This window comes from Stylophora pistillata, chromosome 2, assembly GCF_964205215.1.
Source record: "Stylophora pistillata chromosome 2, jaStyPist1.2, whole genome shotgun sequence".
Classification (NCBI taxonomy): Eukaryota; Metazoa; Cnidaria; class Anthozoa; order Scleractinia; family Pocilloporidae; genus Stylophora; species Stylophora pistillata.
In genome coordinates this window covers 4,310,496-4,328,730 of record NC_142520.1, presented here as the reverse complement: position 1 = coordinate 4,328,730, position 18,235 = coordinate 4,310,496, and the positions used below count along the sequence as shown (strand labels likewise).

At 36.5% G+C, this 18,235-nt stretch overlaps 1 protein-coding gene across 1 annotated transcript; it reads left to right on the top strand.

Moving 5' to 3' along the window:
* The first annotated feature begins 5,665 nt into the window (after positions 1 to 5,665).
* LOC148736744 (uncharacterized) lies at positions 5,666 to 17,300 on the top strand. The gene is made up of 6 exons (XM_088751002.1): positions 5,666 to 5,796; positions 12,910 to 12,942; positions 13,327 to 13,650; positions 15,380 to 15,450; positions 16,618 to 16,801; positions 17,042 to 17,300. Exons 1-6 carry the CDS (start codon positions 5,748 to 5,750, stop codon positions 17,167 to 17,169), a joined length of 789 nt encoding a protein of 262 aa, XP_088607128.1. The 5' UTR covers positions 5,666 to 5,747; the 3' UTR covers positions 17,170 to 17,300.
* Positions 17,301 to 18,235: the final 935 nt, after the last annotated feature.

Here is an 18,235-nt window from a genome sequence, read left to right as displayed (position 1 = left end):
AAAATACTGGTTTCTCGGACCATATACTTTAATTTGGATTGAAGTTGTAAACTGTTTTTTCGCATCCTTGATAAAAAGAGGTAAAGGTAGGCAGATAAAAAGCAACTCCTGACGACAATAGTAGCTTCAAAGATAAGTTGACTCGTTAATATGCATATGGCATCACTGATATTTCGCCTTTGGAAGGTGATTGCCGGCTTTTAGGAAATTTGGTAAGCACCGGCTAAATAATAAGTTTCTTTTCAGGAACTAACAGACCGAAAGGGTTTCTTTAAGTCAACATGACTAGCATTTTGCTAAGCGATTTTTATGGGGTGAGCTTGAGTATTTGACATACTGTATTCCTACTGTCGCATTAAGGACAAAAAAGTAAGAGAGAAAAAGCCAAAAGTAAGCATACAATTAAATAATGAAGCACCAAAGAAAGGAAACATGCAAATGAAACTAGCAAACCTGCCATATATGAGAGAAGTAAGTAAGCTTGGAAACAATCAATCAAGCAGCACTAATAACGACCAAACAACTAGACAACCGTGCCACTAATCAATTAATCGAAAATTATACAAGCAAAACGCAAACTAACTAAGAGAAATTTAGAGCGAGAACTGTAGCTGCACCCAAGTTTTTACTTTTACCTGCATGGTTATATTTCCTTCGTAGTCTCTAGGAGGTGTTAAAGCAGATTTGAACTAAAAGAGATGAGTGATTTGTAATGTTATGGTAAAGTACGATGAAGCCTTTAGTCTAATTCTATTACAACGTCAGCAATGTAAAACTTAACTAGAATTCAAGAGTCATAAAGATATCAATCGACTAATATTAGGTTATCGAAGTATTATTGGTTGATTGGCTTGTAGCGACTGGTGGTCCTAGTGCTTGTGAAATAAAATCCGACAAAGAGGAAGCATAAAAATTATAACCACTTAATAGGACATTCTTGCCTTTAAATGGTACGTTTGAAGGGACATGTTCGGTAATAAAAGGAATTCAGGAGTTTTTAAGAGGTTTGGACTTAACTACCTAATGAAAATACATTAAATCGAGGGCGAGTATTGAGGACGAGTGGTCTGCCAGTCAAAGATGGTGCCCAAACCCTCAAATCGCATAGCCTCCGGAAAAAAAAATAAAACGAAAAGTATGCTTCTCCCTTTAGTCAAACGCAGATCATAGCCTAGCTGACTACGTAGAAACATTACTGATGCAGTGGTGGAGCGAGTTGTTAACTGCAGAGAGTTTGTTTACAAGTCTGTTAAAGTATCGCGAGGCTTGTCAAAACGTTATGTTCCTGTGCACTGCTTTTTTATTTTGCCGTTTTTATATATGATCAATTAGTTTGTTGTGGCTGCTTGATCTGCAACATCAGTAACGTTTTTCAGCTCATTATTAACAACAGTCTCAAGTGATTTCAGACTTTTATCAGCATAAATTAAATTAGTATCGTCAGCAAGGAGATGAAAATCAAAAATTTTAGAGCAACTGGGGATATCGTTTATATTGGTTAGAAAGAGAAGTAGGCCGAGAACAGATCCTTGTGGCACACCAAAAGAAATTTTCCTTTTACGTGAGATATTAGAGTCCATTTGAGTGGATTGAAAACGGTTGGAGAGGTAAGAGGAAAACCAATCATGCACAATTCCTCTTATTCCGTAGTGGTATAGCTTATACAAGAGAATGGAATGATCAACAGTATCAAAAGCTTTTTTTTTTAAATCTAAAAATATTCCACATGGAAATAATTTATCATCAATATTGGTTTGAATTCTGTTGACAATTTCGAGTAGGTCATGATGGCAGGAATGCTTCTCGCGAAAACCGTATTGTGATTTATATAGTAGGTCATTTTTTTCTTAACAAAGGCAATAAGGCGATTATACATTACTTTTTCAAAGATACAGTTTAATACTGGAAGCAAAGAGATGGGCCTGTAGTTCCCGGGCTCTGTGCCGTCATCAGACTTGTAGACTGGGACGACTTTGGCATGTTTTAATTGAGGTGGGTGAACACCACAGCTCACAGAGATGTTAATTAAATCAGCAAGAGGTTGGCTTAAGATACAATAAGCGCATTTGATCAGGCGAGTTGGGAAAGAATATAATCCATATGATTTATTATAAGGCAATGAAAAAATCTCGCGCCCTATTTCAGATTGAGTGACAGCATCGAAAAAGAAAGAATTGATAGAACGACGATGATGTAAATAAACGCTGAAATGCTTCGTAGAGGAGGGAACATTTTTTTGCCAAACTTCCCCAATAGAAGAGAAATAGTTATTCATAATGTTTGGAAGTTCAGAACCAAGAGCAGTAATTTCACAGGTACCGGGTCTTTTAACTACTGTTACGGGTTTGGAACTTTTCTTTTGACCATTCAAAAGTTGATTATAACCAGCCCAAGTATTCTTCGTGTTATGTAGGTTTTCATTAAATAATTTGCAATAGTATATCCTTTTACTATGTCGTATGAGACCAGATCATTTGTTTCTGTACAACTTACAAAAGCTTTAACATTAACACATCTTTTAAAGCAATATATTCCTAGCCAGTATTATGTTATTATGTATTAAGTGTTAATGTTAAAGTTTTTGTAGGCGCCTTTGAACAGTAGGATACTAGCGCGGTATAAATATTTTATTATTATTATTATTATTATTATTATTATTATTATATTTTTGAAAATCGCCTGAGACTAGAAAAGTATTTTTAACTTTTTTAGATTTAATCAAGCCCCTACTTAACCAAGGTTTTGAGAATTGCTTTACATTACGTCTGGAAAATGATTTAAAGGGGGCATGTATCTTAACAAGTTTCTCTAGTTTGTTATAAAACGAGGAGAAGGCTCTCTTCGGATTAGCGGAATGTTTAGTCAGTGTGTTACTCCAGTCAACAAGTGAAAGATCAGAAATAAAATTTTGTTTAATGAAATGAGGGTAGTCTCTAACTTTTAGCTTCTTCGGAACAGGCTTGGCTGTTATCGATTGCAGTGTACAGAACTGAGTCAGTGAAATCCGAAATAATGTTTCCAATTACAATCTGGTGATCAGTTCTGTTAGTAAAGATACTTTGAATTAGAGTGGCAGAATTGCTGTAGACTCTTGAAGGTTCATCTATAGTCGGAAGAAAACAGTTGCCTTGGAGAGAAACTAGGAAATCCTTGGAACAGCTGTAGGAATCGACATTGAGAAGATTAATGTTAAAATCATCCATTATATATACGGGTTTTCCAGTGCTATTGTATTTTTCTAGCACCTCATCAAAGTAAGCTAGGAACTGCTCGGGGGAATTGTGCTGTCTCTAGATCACATCACAAATGATATTGCTTTGTTTCTCAAAATGAAATTTGACCCACAGGGCATGGACGGCGAAATTAGAGTTTCTCTCCAGAATAGAATATTTTAAAGAGCCGCTAATCAACATAGCAACACCTCCCGAAGCCAAAGGTGTTGGAACAAATTCAAAAGAATATTCAGCTAGGGATGGTTTCGCTATTGATGCAAGATTAAAATTTGTCATTTTAGTCTCAGTAATTCCAATAACAGTAAACGGATAATCAAGTTCATTAAGAAGATGAGTTTGAAACGTTTCAAAGTTGCGTTTCATACTCAGAGAAGGTTTCTTCTCATGGGCGAAACACTCCACGGTGGTAACCGTCATTTTGAGAATTGCTCAGTATAACACTCTTTTTTATTCGCGTATATGAGAAGAATAAGAAAGATTATTGGTGGGTTTCGAAATGAGCAGACTTGGGAGTCTGGCCTTAAGCGTGGATCCTATCAAAGATGGCGAACCGATTGTTAAATATTCAGATCAATTGAAGAAGACTTTTGTAAGCTGAAGGCTCAAATCTGTCTCCTGGAATCAAAAGATCATGCCTTTTTGTACAATCAGTTTGTATTACTTTGTCCTCAGTTTATCCACCAGTTTTTTGACTGATAATTCTAAATCCGTTCTCGGCGATCTCTTTCAGTCCTCCGAATGGTCTTCTTTGGAGGAACTTCGTCTTACTCAGTTTTTCCCTTTTTTTTTTTTTTTTTCTTTTTGCTTTTTTAGTAAAGGAGAGTACATTTTCTATTCAGTAAATTTTGTGTAAAGCCATATTTGTAAAGTTATAAGATATCCTGAAAGATCAATTCGTCCTAGGTTTCGATTTCCACCGGTACCAAGCTTGTTAGCATGTGGTATATTATTGCAAAGTTAGCAACTGATCCCTTTCGGGACTCTAAAACATCGACAGAAAGGTAATGCGGTGCTTTTCCTCGAAAGACCCGGATGCATTACTTCGTTATCTATACTTCGTTGGGGACGAAAAGTAATTTGAATTCACTAGTCAAAATTGTTTAAGCGCCATGAAATTAGGATTGCACTGAAAAAATACACAGCTGGCGATGTCTGGCGGCAAACGAAAATTCACGTTCTGCATTGGTGAAACATGGCTTGAAGAAAAACTATCACGGTTAAGTGTACATTTATTCCAAGCTTGAAGTTATGAAAAACCTTTGTTATACCTCGGCATGCAGTTGGTGCAGTTTACTTCATGAAAGTCGTTTCAGGTGAGGAGGATATCACTCTTTCATTTGACTTATCTAGCAGCTTCATCAATTAAAGCCCATAGCTAACAGTCTATCGACAAGAAGCTTCTCCTTTAGGTTCAAAACCCCCTCAAAACCACAACAACAACAAAAAACATATAAAATGAATGACTTGTGGCATTAAGCATGCGTATTTTTAGCAGTTTTTCTGGGAGTACAAATTAACTTTTTTTTCCGTATTCCCTAAGTGCAAAAAGGCAATAATTTTAGAACGTTTTCAGTAAAATACCTCGAACTCTTTTCAAGCTGGAGGCACCGCCTAAAGCGGGCCAAGATATAAGAATCAGAGCAATTAGACAATAAGAGTAAAGCTTTAAGACGATGTATCTTATCATCTGTAATTATATATGGCAGACCCCTTTATATGTGGAAGACCCTTGCCATTAAAGTTGACCTTTATTTTACCTCTGCAAAAAAGTCACAAAGTACCTTAATTCAACGGGTAACTGTTTAAGACTTGAACAAAACCGCCTAACAATGGATTTATAATTCCAAAACGAAAGAAGGACCGTCTGCAAGCACACAAAGTTTAAAATCAGGATTACATCGCGTTGAGCGCACGAAATTTCCGGAGTTGTATAAATTTTCATTATTTTACGGGAGGGGAGGGGGAGATGCCATCTAGTCGTATTTTGAGCTTTTCGATTTTTCGGAGAAAGTAAAGCCCGATGTATTATCATTGCTATTAGGAGCATTTATGGCAATTTCTAATCAAACTAATATTATCGACACAAGCTTGATTGTTAAGATTATAAATATGATCACAATTATTTATTCCATTCAATTTTAATGAGCATTTTCTCGAGAGCGTTTCTTTTTTCTGGGACTATCTTGGGACCACGATGCTTCATCCTTTAGTTGTTCCGCTCTTAAATGAAAAATCATTGATAATTTAATGGGTCACTAATGATATACCGTATTTAAAATGTTAAGTAATGTATTGTATGCTAAATCGTCGAGTACCTAAGAGAAAATTGTAGAGCAGGTGACAACCAGTAGTATAACCGGGATGACATGTGAATAAAAACACACTGGATGAATCACAAGCTCCTCGAGTGAATGAATATTTTCATCGTATTGATTCATTGTGAGTGGATCAATTGAGACAAGTTTCACCTATTGACAGTCTTTACTTCGAGTGCAACCAGGAGGGATAATCAAAATGCTATCTGGTTTGGTGAGCACATTTCATGCTGCGACGTTCATTCTAGGTGAGTAACGTCATACGCTCGTCAAAATTATCATCAGAGGCAACTTGCCTTGACTACTAGCTAACTTGAAGTTTGTTAATCATTTGTTGGAATGTCAAAGAAAAACCAAGAAAGAGGTCTCTACTTTCTTAATACCTTTGTCAATTTTTTTCAACTACATAGTAAAACCGAACTCTTAATTTAAAACTTATTTAACTTTATTTTAAATAAATTAAATATGCAGATGTTAGGAAAATTGATGTCTCTATGGATCAGTAATGCCCTTAAAAAGAAGTCGAGGGCGAAAGGCAGTGTTAAAATATTTGAAAAACCGATGACAATTGTTTTAATGATGATGATCAAAGGGGAAATGCTACCAACTGGAACTTGCGACAGTTTATCAGAAACATCTCTGCAAAGAAAAAAATTGAAATGTGCTTTGTCTTGGCGATTTTTTTCTAACTGAAGAGCGATCAGCGTATACAAGAATTTGTATAAGAGAATGCAACGCCATCTTGATATCCCCTTAAGGTGTACTCAGTTGATCGCCTTTCAATTTGAAACACGAGATTGCATACTTAATAGAGATAAGAAAATCAACATACGAACGATTTGAAAAAAAAATTCGTTCACTTAATACAATAACAATACACTGAAAAACAGCGCTCTGAACTACATCAACCAGATGTTTAGGGCCGTGATTCAAAACGTCAGCTACAAAATTTAAACCTAAGAAAGAAAGGTACAGCATGACGGTGCTTTAGGTCAAAATAATTTCCTCAAGATTATTGCCAAAAAAAAAGTAATAGAAGCAGGATCCTATTTCGGATGACAATAAAAGCAACCAAGAAGCTGTTTGCTTTAGATCAGTCCCCTATTTAAATACGTCAAGCTTCACAATTATAAAAATGCTGATTAAATGCCAAGATGGCGAACATCTTGGATGTAAATAAAATATTGAAATTTGCGCAAACTATGTCATCGACGCCTCAGCTTTTTTTCACGTTATTAGTTTAACGCTATTTTTTCACTATAAGAGCTTGGTACAAGAAAGAGATAGAATAAAGAATTATAATTCTAGGATACATGCTCGAGAGCGGAAGTCTCGATTTACTTTCAGGTATTACGTCTATTCTCATGAGTAAAGAGGCAATTGATACTGAATAATCTTTTGTTTCTGAGACAAAAGTGTTAAAAACATGTTTATCATACTGGGACCATAGGCTTCGCTTTAGTTCAGGGTAGCTCCAACTAAAATCTCTGAGACGAACAACTCATTCCACCGCTGCATAAGTTTAAAATTACTGTTTCTGCTTGCTATGTTAACTGTAAGCTTTATCAACCAATTACTCTTTTTTATCCACAACTATCATCTTTTCTTGTATATTTATTGTGTTCGACTTAGCGGGAACGCAAACTACCCGTGTTGCTTCTTTCTGGATGCTGTGCAGCTTAAGGGTTTTGGCGCCATCTTAGACTCGCTGACCACTAGCCTCAATTTCATACGAAAGCTTTCAGTCCCCGCGCGCTGACTAAATCAGTTACTTGTTGTGGATAGTGACTGTAAAAAAACTAGTATCGAGAAATTTCTAGAAAGTTGAGTCATCCTAAGTTGCTTATATGAACTTCTGTGGAACTTTTTAGAACATTGTATCAAATCATGTAGTTATGATGTATTAATTAATTAACTAACTACCCTCCGTAGAGAGCAAATAATGCCATAGACGAGTACAAATATCACTCGGTCTTGGTACTCCAGAGAACCGGTTAGACAGGTTTTTTCGCATCGCGCAAGCGAAGAATTGGGTTGAAATAACGGACAATTTAAATTATATTTCTGACGAAGAAGAGTCGGAATGGCTGGAAAATATAGATCCGAGTTTATTAGATGAATCGAACGAAGAAAAAAAGCTAGACGACCAGGAAATTTCTTCATTCATTGAAGAAAATAGAAACTGCAACACGACAACGCGCCAATTCCGCTCCGCCTCGCATAGTTCTGTCACGCACTCTCCGTAAATAAATATCCGCGAAATTCGCCCGATATCAATTCTCGTTGTTTGTATTTTGACGAGCCCGTAGGGCGAGTCAGAATACGGCACAATTTGTAAAAATACTCAGCGATAATATACAACAAAACGTCTGATAAGATAATAATTTGAATATATCAACAAAGTTGAAATGGTAATTTGGCCACCGTTACGGTTATAAAAGCTGACGTTTCGAGCGTTAGCCCTTCGTCGGAGCGAATAGACGAATTGTCAGTTGCGTATGCTTTTAAAGGCAGAAAATGGAGCTACGTTATTGCTGGGAACATGGCAACGAGAAAAACACGAATAAATTAGTGGAATGAAAAGCGTTCTTTAATACCTGTGGGATTTAGACTGCCGGTTTGAAAGATGAGCTTTTGTTCAAGAGTTTTACGGCTTTCCGTACTACATAAGGGCAAGGAAAGACCGCCGATTGCCTTGTGTTGCTTAGAATGATTAGGTCAATTAAAATGTCTAGCGACTGGTTTCGATGTGTCCTTGTCATTCCTCTCCACGTCGCGAAGGTGTTTTCGGAATCGGTCACCTAGTGTTCTGCCTGTTTCGCCGATGTAAATCTTTTTGCAATAAGTGCAAGTTATGCAATAGATTACTTTGGCGGAGGTGCGCGTGGAGTGATCGGTGATCTTAATGGATCGTTTGGGTCCCGATATTCTGTTGTGAACGAAAGGACACGTTTTGCATCGCGCACGAGTGCATTTAAAAGTGCCTGGTTGGTCATTAGTCTGAAAAGAACTTCTGACCAAAATATTGCCTATGTTTTTGTCGCGTTTGAATGAAATGAGCGGAGGCTGCGAAAAGATAGTGCTTGTCTCTGGATCGTTTTGAAGTAATTTAAAGTTTTTTAAGAATGATGGATTTAACTGAGTGGTTGTGAGGGTGAAACGCGAGAGTGAATGGAATGCGGTCGGAATCTTCCTTTTGTGACGTTTTTAGTGCTGAATGTCGATCAATAAGTTGGGCGCGGTGGTAACGCGCTTGAACGACAGAATCAGGGTAACCACGTTTATCGGAAAACTGGCACAGAATGGGACCTAGCTATGGCAATATTTTTGTAGGTTTTGTCGAACACTAATTTGTCAGCCAATACAACGGCTCCATACCTGAACTCTACGGTCGCTACATCGACGACTGTATCGGCGCCACCTCCTCTACCGGAGAGGAGCTGACTCAATTCATAACCGCAGTCAATTCTTTTCACCCGCTGTGAAATATACCTGGGAAATTCCTGACAATTCTTTATCCTTTTTAGACATCAAAGTTTCAATTGAAGGCAACGGTTTATGCACTGGTGTGTATTACAAACCTACAGACTCGCATGATTACTTGTTATATTCGTCTTCACATCCATCTCACGTTAAGAATTCCATTCCTTTTTCTCAGTTTCTAAGACTTCGTCGTTTATGTAGTGATGACTCTGATTTCCACCACAAATCAGAGTCAATGTGCCAGTTTTTTCGATAAGTAACGCATTGCGTGCTAAATCGCCGAGTCACTACGAGAGAAATTTAAACCGGGTGATATTATAACTGGGATGACATGTGCATGAAACCTTCTGGATTATTCGTAGAAGCCCTGAGTGATATATATATATATATATATATATATATATATATATATATATATATATATATATATATATATGTTATATATAACCAAAATAGCGGAATGAGATCATCATCTACTAAAAAGTGCTCAATAGCGGGGCTAGAGCCATGGAAGCTGTAACATGGAAAGCATAATTTACCAGGTAGAGGTCACCACAGAAACCGCAAAAGAAACGTACATTGGTATCTGTAACATCGCTTTTAAAATGCGTTACACGAACCACTTGTGTTCATTCCGAAACGAACTTTACAGGCATGCTACTGAACTTAGCAAATATATATGGAGTCTTAAAGATAAGGACACTAAGTTTAATATTAAGTGGCGCAAGGTGAAACAAGGTAGCTCGTATTCCAAAGTAGCTAAAAGATGCAGTTTGTGTTTGTGGGGAAAATATTTTATCATTTTTAAACCGCAGATGACAAGTTTAAACAAAAGAAATGAGCTGACATCAGGTTGCAGACATGTCAGGAAATTCCTGTTAAAGAACCTAACGTTACGATAGCGCGTGCAGTATGTTGCGCGCGCATGTACACATTGTTCTGTCTTTTAAATTTCGGTGGATTGTAACCGTTATTTCTGGCAGTTGCCTGACGATTGCTTCGCAAGAGGCATGAAACTCAGAGTTGCAGTAAAAGTTCAAGTAACCTAAATCTTGAGGCATAATTATATATATATATATATATATATATATATATATATATATATATATATATATATATAGGAAGTCTGCAAGTCGATTTTCGCGTGGAACAGTGCTCAATACGTTGAAGCAGAGCAGAATAAATATTATGAGAGGAAAAAAGGACGTAACTACATTTCCCGACAAGCCTGTTTCGTGAATCGCTTCACTCTTCAGGGGTTTAATGAAAGAATATTCATGTGACTATCGTTTATACATTAGGAAAATTTGCATAATGCGCGGTAAACTTAAAAACTTTAAAGTTCAGTTGTTGCGTAGCAACGCTTTGTCTCTGTGTCGGCATGAAGATACGAGTTCGTTACGCTTATTTAGTGATGAGAGGTCGGGTCGGTAAATTATCAGGAATTTTTCTTTTAGGCAGAGGTTGCATCTTTTATTGGAGCTGTTGTAGGAAGAGTTAGATGATAAGATGCGCCATGAGATAGAATAGTCAATGTTGTCGTTCTTGAGTGTCCAGATGTGTTTGCTAAGTTCGGTAGAGTTTTTGTGCTTGGCGTGGCGGAATGATGCGGTGTGATTTCTGTGTCTTGTTTTGAAGTCGGTTTCTGTGAGTCCGATGTATGTTTCAGAGGTGTTGTTGTCGTTTCGTGTGACGGTGGCTTGATAAACGACTGAGGGTTGAAGGCAGTTACCATTGAGCGGGCAATTGTTCTTTTGTCGGCATTTGCATGTTTTGTTGGTTTCCGTGCCGTCTTTGTTGTCTTTCGTGTAAGGTGAGTGGGACGAGTGTAAGATGCGCTTGTTGTGGTTGTCGATGACCTGTTTGGTGTTGTTCATACAGCTGTAACTGATTTTGATGGTGTTGCGGTTAAATATTTTGCGGAGGCTGTGGTCCTTAGTGAAATGTTTGTCGATTAGGCTGAGGAATTTGTGTCCGATATTGGTGCTGACGTTCTTGCTGAATGGAGGGTCATTATGTCATTATTTTGAGTTTGTTAATCACTTAGTGGAACGTCAGATAAAACAACAAAAACAGGTTTTTAGTTTCTTATTACCTCGGTCAAATTCTGTCACTTATTGACAAACGCTACACTCTTAATTTGAAACTCCTTCAACTAAAAAATGAAATATGCAAATATTTTAGGAACATTTGTTTTTTATGGATCAGTACTGCCCTTAAACGTCAATTGATGGCAAAGACAGAGTCAAAATCTTCGAAAAAACGTCGACTTTTTTTCCTATGTTCTTGATCAAAGCGGACATACTATTGAAGCGGATTTCGCAGTTTGCAACCAAAAAAAAAATAATGTAACGAGTGTTTGTTGTTGCAACTCATTTTTTAGGTAATACTGATTTGTCTCTACAGGAGTTAATTGGTATAAGAGGATACAAAGCCACCTTAGTGTCGTTTAAAATGGTACTCGTTTGCTCGTCCTTATCTTTCCCGAGACGAGAGAGGGTCTTCAGGTTATGGCTTCGAAAGGTTAGATTTTTTTAAGGCGACGCGCTCATTTTGAAACGTGCAATTTAAAAATTGAATATAAAATGTGCATAGAAATAAAAAAATCAACATGCGAACTATATGATGAAAACAAAAAAATAGTTTTAGAAGCAGTCGATATAATTTTTTTGCTCGCTTTTTAGAATAACAATAAATTGAAGAATAGCGCTGTGAACTGCATCAACCAGATGTTTAGCTCCGAGCTTTAAAACGTCAACTACAAAATATAAAACTTAAATTACGGTACGGTGCGTTAGGTAGAAAGAATTTCCTCATGGTGATTAGAAAAAAAGGCATAGAACAACATTTCCTTTTCGCATGGAAATAAAGCGACGGATGAGCCCTATGCTTACAATCAATCCGACATTTAAATACGCGAGGCTTGGTGGAATTTTAAGTCTAATTGAATCCAAGATGGCGGGCCTCTTGGATGTAATCAAGAAATGAAGTATGCGCAAACTATACGATCTACGCATCAGCTATTTCTTCATGCCATCATCTGGATCCTCTTTTTTGCTAAAAGCGTTTCTTCCAAAAACAGATAAAAACCAAGAATTATGATTCTAGGATTTATGCTCAAAGTCTTGATATAGATATTTTCAAGTATAACGTATATTCTTATAAGTAAAAGAGGTAATTGATATTCAATGTTAACTATAGTATATCAAACCGGAAAAACTGGCCCTACGATACTTCAGCAAAGCTCTAAATAAAGTCCCTGAGAAGAACGACTCGTTCGATCATTCCATAAGTTTAACACCAACTGTTTCTACATAGCTTGCTATCTGCAGGCTTTATAAGCCGATGATTTTTTCTATTCTTTTATTTATTTATTTATTTTTTGGTAGCTATCATCATTATAGCTGTTACTACTATTATTATCATCGTTGTGACATTTATTGCGTTCGACTTAACGAGAATGTATACTATCCGTGTTGCTTCTTTCTGGGAGCTGTGCAATTTCAGGGTCTGGGTACCATCTTCAAATGGCTGACCATTAGTATCCATTTCATAAAAAAAGCTTTCAATCCCGTGCGCTGGCTGAATGAAGTCCCGGAATTTTATTCACTTCGATCTTGATGCAATGGGAGGACTTGTAGATAAATTATCACCATTTAAGTATACCAAATAAATTACTACGAATCAGAAATGTGCGCCACGCAGTCATCAGATATTCGTAGGTTTAATTGTATCCTGAATTTTCGTACGCTGAGACAAAATTTCCATTCCTACATAAGCTAGATCGATGGCTCTTTAGCAATCAATGATTATTATTAGCTGTTATTATATCCCTTTCTTTTAAAGTGACAGTTGCTTTTTCCTTTCTTATCCTGCAGTTATGCAAAGCGGCTGGACAACATCAGAACGAAGTAAGTTCTTCATTTATCAGCTAATTTGAAAAAAAAAGATTAATAGATAAGCAATATCTCCAAATAGTTCATGCAGTTGTTATATTGGGAGGTTCCCCAGCATTTAGATTTAATTCGAACAGCGCCATACATATTTGATTACTTCTCTTCCCAATGTTATCGTCCCCAGAATCAGTGCGCAATACTGAAAAACGCTCCTCAATGCTGACCTATCTAAAGCGAACGGAATTCTTGCCATCTGTCTTTTCAAAAATTACTCTGAATTAGTAGCACTTCAAAACACGCTTTCTCTGTCGAACCTCTTTAAGGTAATATTATCAAATCTGTGAACTATTCATCCACTTTTTTTTCGCTGAGCTTTTATTAATTTTGATTTTATTGTAGATGATGGGTGTAAAACTGCGTCGTTTTTGAAGCAAAGCGACTGTGAGGATGAGGAATGCAGAGATCAACTAATGGATAAATGGTACAAGATAAAATGTGTTCCAATTTCCTTTGGCGTTAACAGATTTTCCTGCTCTAGATGGTGTCATAAATTTAACTCATCCTTTGGTACAATATCGCCATCGATCAATCTTTGCTTAAAAACTTTTCGAAAAGCTTCTACGAATAAGATGAAAGAATCGCATAACACAGGAAACCGTATTTTTGATGTAATACATTGCAGATCGTTTTTGTTTATCATCAGATTGCAGTCCGGGCCTCAAAGTACGTATCTTCCTCTATTATCATTGTTATCGGGATCGTTTTGTCTTGCATGATTTCACAATTCCTTCATGCTTTTTCATTCTGCCATAGTGCTGGAAAAGTAAAAGAAACTATCTTTAGCATGAGTATAACTGTTTAGTGTTGCCAATTTTGTACTACTAGCTAACTTGAAGTTTGTTTTGAAATTTGTTGGAATGTCAAAGAAAAACCAAGAAAGAGGTCTCTACTTTCTTAATACCTTTGTAAATTTTTTCAACTACATAGTAAAACCGAACTCTTAATTTAAAACTTATTTAACTTTTTTTAAATAAATTAAATATGCAGATGTTAGGAAAATTGGTGTCTTTATGGATCAGTAATGCCCTAAAAAAGAAATCGAGGGCGAAAGGCAGCGTTAAAATATTTGAAAAACCGGCAATTGCAAGGGTCAGTACTGCTTGCATTGTAGGTTTCTGCCCAATGTCTACGTGTTGCTCAAACGCTTAGAGATAAGCAGTGAATTTTGAAACTGAGTAGACGAACCTCTTTAACCTCTCCATGATACAGTAGGAATTTCTTTCATTATATAACATTTTCCTGTTAATATAACATATAATATGTTACGCGGGTAAACTTTTAGAGGATGGGTAGCTTGCAGACCAAACTGAAGAGAGGGTTGTCGGAACAGCAACTAGAATATTTATTCTAAATATGAATGTAGTTTCTACGAAGTAAAACTCCACAACAGCACATAATTTGATAAACTTACAGGGCATCCGCCAACTGCACTTAACTTGATAAACTCACACGGCATCCACCAACTTAAAACTCATTTCACAAAAATTGAACACAGTATTATCACTACAAACAATGGATGTTCACTAAATCTTCCCAAAGTCGAATTAGAATTTGGACGGAGAAGTTTTGCTTTTCAAGGGACTCTAGTTTACAACACTTTACCTCGGCATTTAAGAAGTTTAAATTCAAGGTTTCTTTTTGAGAGTAATTTAAGAGTCTTTTTCAATAGTATCCAGCTAACTCATAACTCTTTTAAATCTTGTAAGTTAATGTAAATCTTACATACCTTAGAGTCATTTATTTATTTATTTTTAATTATTGAGGACAGGACCTTTTGATAACAGTTCTTTCTATTAAGATAGGTTATCCTGTATAAATATTCGCGTTATTATTATTATTATTATTATTATTATTATTATTATTATTATTATTAACTTCGATAGAACGCCGCTTCCGTCACACTTGACCAAGCATGACTAACGTCAAACTCTCTTCGCTTGTGAAAACTAGTTCAGAACTTCGCTTGGACTCGCCTACCTTTCTACTTACACATTAAAATTCTACAACTTTGTAAATAGTCTAATTATAGAAAGAATACAAAATATACTGCTTAAGAAACGCTTAAGCAAGACTATGACCATGACTACGAACTATGAACTTTTCTCTAGTTACGCAATACAGTTTTTCGTAACAAACGTCAAAAGTTTTATAAAAAAAAAATGGAATTTTACCCTTTTTCATATGCGGAAGATTTACCAGTCGTTCCAGCCCAACTAACCAATAGCGCGTCGGTAAGATATTTGGCAGATTGTCGTCTATAAGACTCCTTATTTCTAAATAAGTGTTACACTGCTGTCTGGATGATGGAATGTAGATGAAGGGTTCTATAGCACGTAACCATGACAATGTAAGCCATTTTCTTTTTTGTTGAAAGACGAAGACTCTTTTGTAGGCACCTTCACGATGCAATCCCCATCAAATGAAGAAGAAAATAATCCACAGGAGGAGATGGAAACCCTCCAGGTAGATGATAAAAACTGGGGTGTAGCTTAAGGTTACCGTTCACCTTCAGGGGTGTCTCGCGTGCAAGCGATGTAGCGCGTCCGGTTCAAACTGTAGATATCTAAACCCCTATATCAAATTAAAGCTTAGAGGACTGACTATCAGACTATACCAGAAATTTTGAACAACGCGAGTTTTGTTTTTCGCTTCTTTAATGTGTTCCTCCGTTTTCGGGGCCAAAGCGCTAAAAAAGTTGCCCGCGATTTGCCATATTCAATTTCAGTGAAAAGTTACAGAACATTTTTGAAATAGGATTAAAAACATGTGCAGTGATCGTACAAAAATCGCTCTTGAAAAAAGTTATTTAAAAATAAAAAAAACTCGGAGACACGTTTTTGTTCTTGATATGCAAAACTAGCTACTGTCAAAATTTGAGAGCAATCGAACGAATTCCCTTTGACTTGCAATTGTAGCTCTTAAAAAGTGATTTGGGCGCTCGCATTTAGAAGTACTGAAAAATTCGACAACTCCTTTTGTTCAAAGATTTTGGTATAGGCTGATAGCCAGTCCTACAAGCTTTAATTTGATATGGGGTTTAGATATCTACAGTTTAAACCGGACGCGCTACATCGCTTGCACGCGAGACACCTCTGAAGGTGCACGACAACCTTAATTAACATTGTTTTCTTTCAAATAAAATTTGTTAAATAGTTTTTGTTGTTTTTGTTTTGATTTTGTTGTTGTCGCTATTATTATTATTATTATTATTGTTAGTACCATTATTATTATCATTATTATTTTATCCACTGGTCAGTGATGGGTTGGCTACAAATGTAGCCTACTTATTTGTGTCTTACATGGTGAGCTGGCTAGTTTTTCTTTTTTGTTTTCTTCCATGTTTTATTGTTTGTCCATATTTTGACTGCTCCTCTCTTTTTTTCTTTGGCCTAACGCGACATACCTTAAGATGACTAAGAAACACCTTTGGTCTGTTAGTTCATCTAGTCAACGTCCTGAAAAGTAATCTAGTATTCAGTGCTTCTCAATATTCCTGAAATCCAGCAAACGAGAAATCATACACCCCTACTACGGACTCGACTTATTTTATCTATTTATCTTTTAAATAAGTAACAATTGAGTAACTGGAGTTAGCTTCTAATCTACCTAATTTTACCTCTTTTCATCAAGGATGCGAAAAAGCAGTTAAATTCCTCAATCCAAAGTATATGGTCCCGTTACACAAATTCTTCAGAGAGTCAAAAATTGGAGGATACCTTTTTTGCTGCGTTTATCTTTGAAGACTTTATAGGGAGGAAAGCCAGAAAACATCAGAACTTCACAAATCCTGAGCTTATCGTCGGTGAAGATCTGGGTAAGTGGAGGACAGTTTCCTTCATTATGCGAGCAAGCACCATTATTTTACACCGGCTGAAAAAACCTAATTTCTTCTTTAATGATCGAAAGCATGCACAATTCTAAAATTAGGGAAATTACAAACACGCAAAATCTTTAGTTGGACAAATGCAACGTGGTGAATCAATTCATGCAGGTCAGAGCCCATTCTGGGCTACAACATCTTTTTTTTTTTATTTTGTTATCGACATGTATTTAGAGTTTCGAGTCAGACACAATGTCTTCCAGAAAGGAGACGACTTCCTGTTTAATGTTAGCAACAGGGAGAACTTTATTAATATTCCCTTCGCTAATCTGGATCGAGGTAAGTACCCTTGTTTGTTTTAAATATTTGCTTTTATGACGATTGCCTGTAATCTCCTGCCCAACTCATTAGTGGTTCAGATAAGTTTTGTAAGTTTACAGTAGATACCTGATCATTATAAGCACCAACATGGCGTCCCCATAGTGAGCTCTGTAGATATGTCAGACAACAACAACAACAACAACAACAACATTGACTTTATTTTTTTTTTTTAAATGAAAGAAATAAAGGCTTTTGTAGCCCGCAGTTAGCAAAGCTATTCTAGGCGGGCTACCTAAACAGACACTGTATAGGCTCACACACACACACACACACGCACGCACACACACACGCAACAATGAAATAAATAAATAAATGAGCAAATAAAAATAAATAATAAATAATAGTAGTAAAATCATGTTAAAGGTTTTAACTGAGCCAGTCACACAAGGGAGTTTTTAACAGGTCAAAGAGAAAGCTAATCAGTTGAAATACAAATATAAGCTAGAAAGGTCAAGGTAGCGCAAGTCAACATTCATCTCCTCAATTTCAAGAATTTTCAAAAGCAAGTGAGTTAGCTCACGTTTAAAAGGTGCTTTCTTTAGCTTACGAATTTCAGGGGGGATGCCATTCCATATTTTCGCACCAACTCTAGAAAAGGAAAACAACTGATGATTTGTTCTCGCCTGTTTTATATAAAAGCTTCCAGCTACTGAGAAACGAGTAGAGTAGGAATGAACCTGTTCAGAGTGAGTAAAAAGTTCAGAAATATTGAGAGGAGCACAGCGATTTTTGATGTCATGTAACAGAGAGGCAACTAATTTGAAGTAAAGCATTTTTATCGGTAGAATTCCCGAACGACTAAAAAGAGGAGCACTGTGAGATGTATAATCGGAAAAGTGCATTAGACGAAGAACCCGCTTTTGTAAAATGACGATTTTGTTTAGATGAGTATTGGCGGCTTGGCCCCAAGCAACGAGGCCATAGGAAATATACGGTTCAATGAGCGAGCGGTAAATGTTTATAAGAGTAGTGAGCGGTACCAAGTGTCTTAGCCTTGCAACGATACCGATACCTTTGCTTATTTTCGTGGAAATGTAGTTAATATGA

Excerpts from the sequence above, each read along its gene's own strand:
- LOC148736744 (XM_088751002.1), top strand. The coding sequence starts at position 5,748 with ATGCTATCTGGTTTGGTGAGCACATTTCATGCTGCGACGTTCATTCTA. Across the intron at positions 5,797-12,909 it reads TGCTGCGACGTTCATTCTAG|TTATGCAAAGCGGCTGGACA; the intron begins GTGAGTAACGTC and ends CTTATCCTGCAG. Across the intron at positions 13,651-15,379 it reads ATTGCAGTCCGGGCCTCAAA|GCACCTTCACGATGCAATCC; the intron begins GTACGTATCTTC and ends ACTCTTTTGTAG.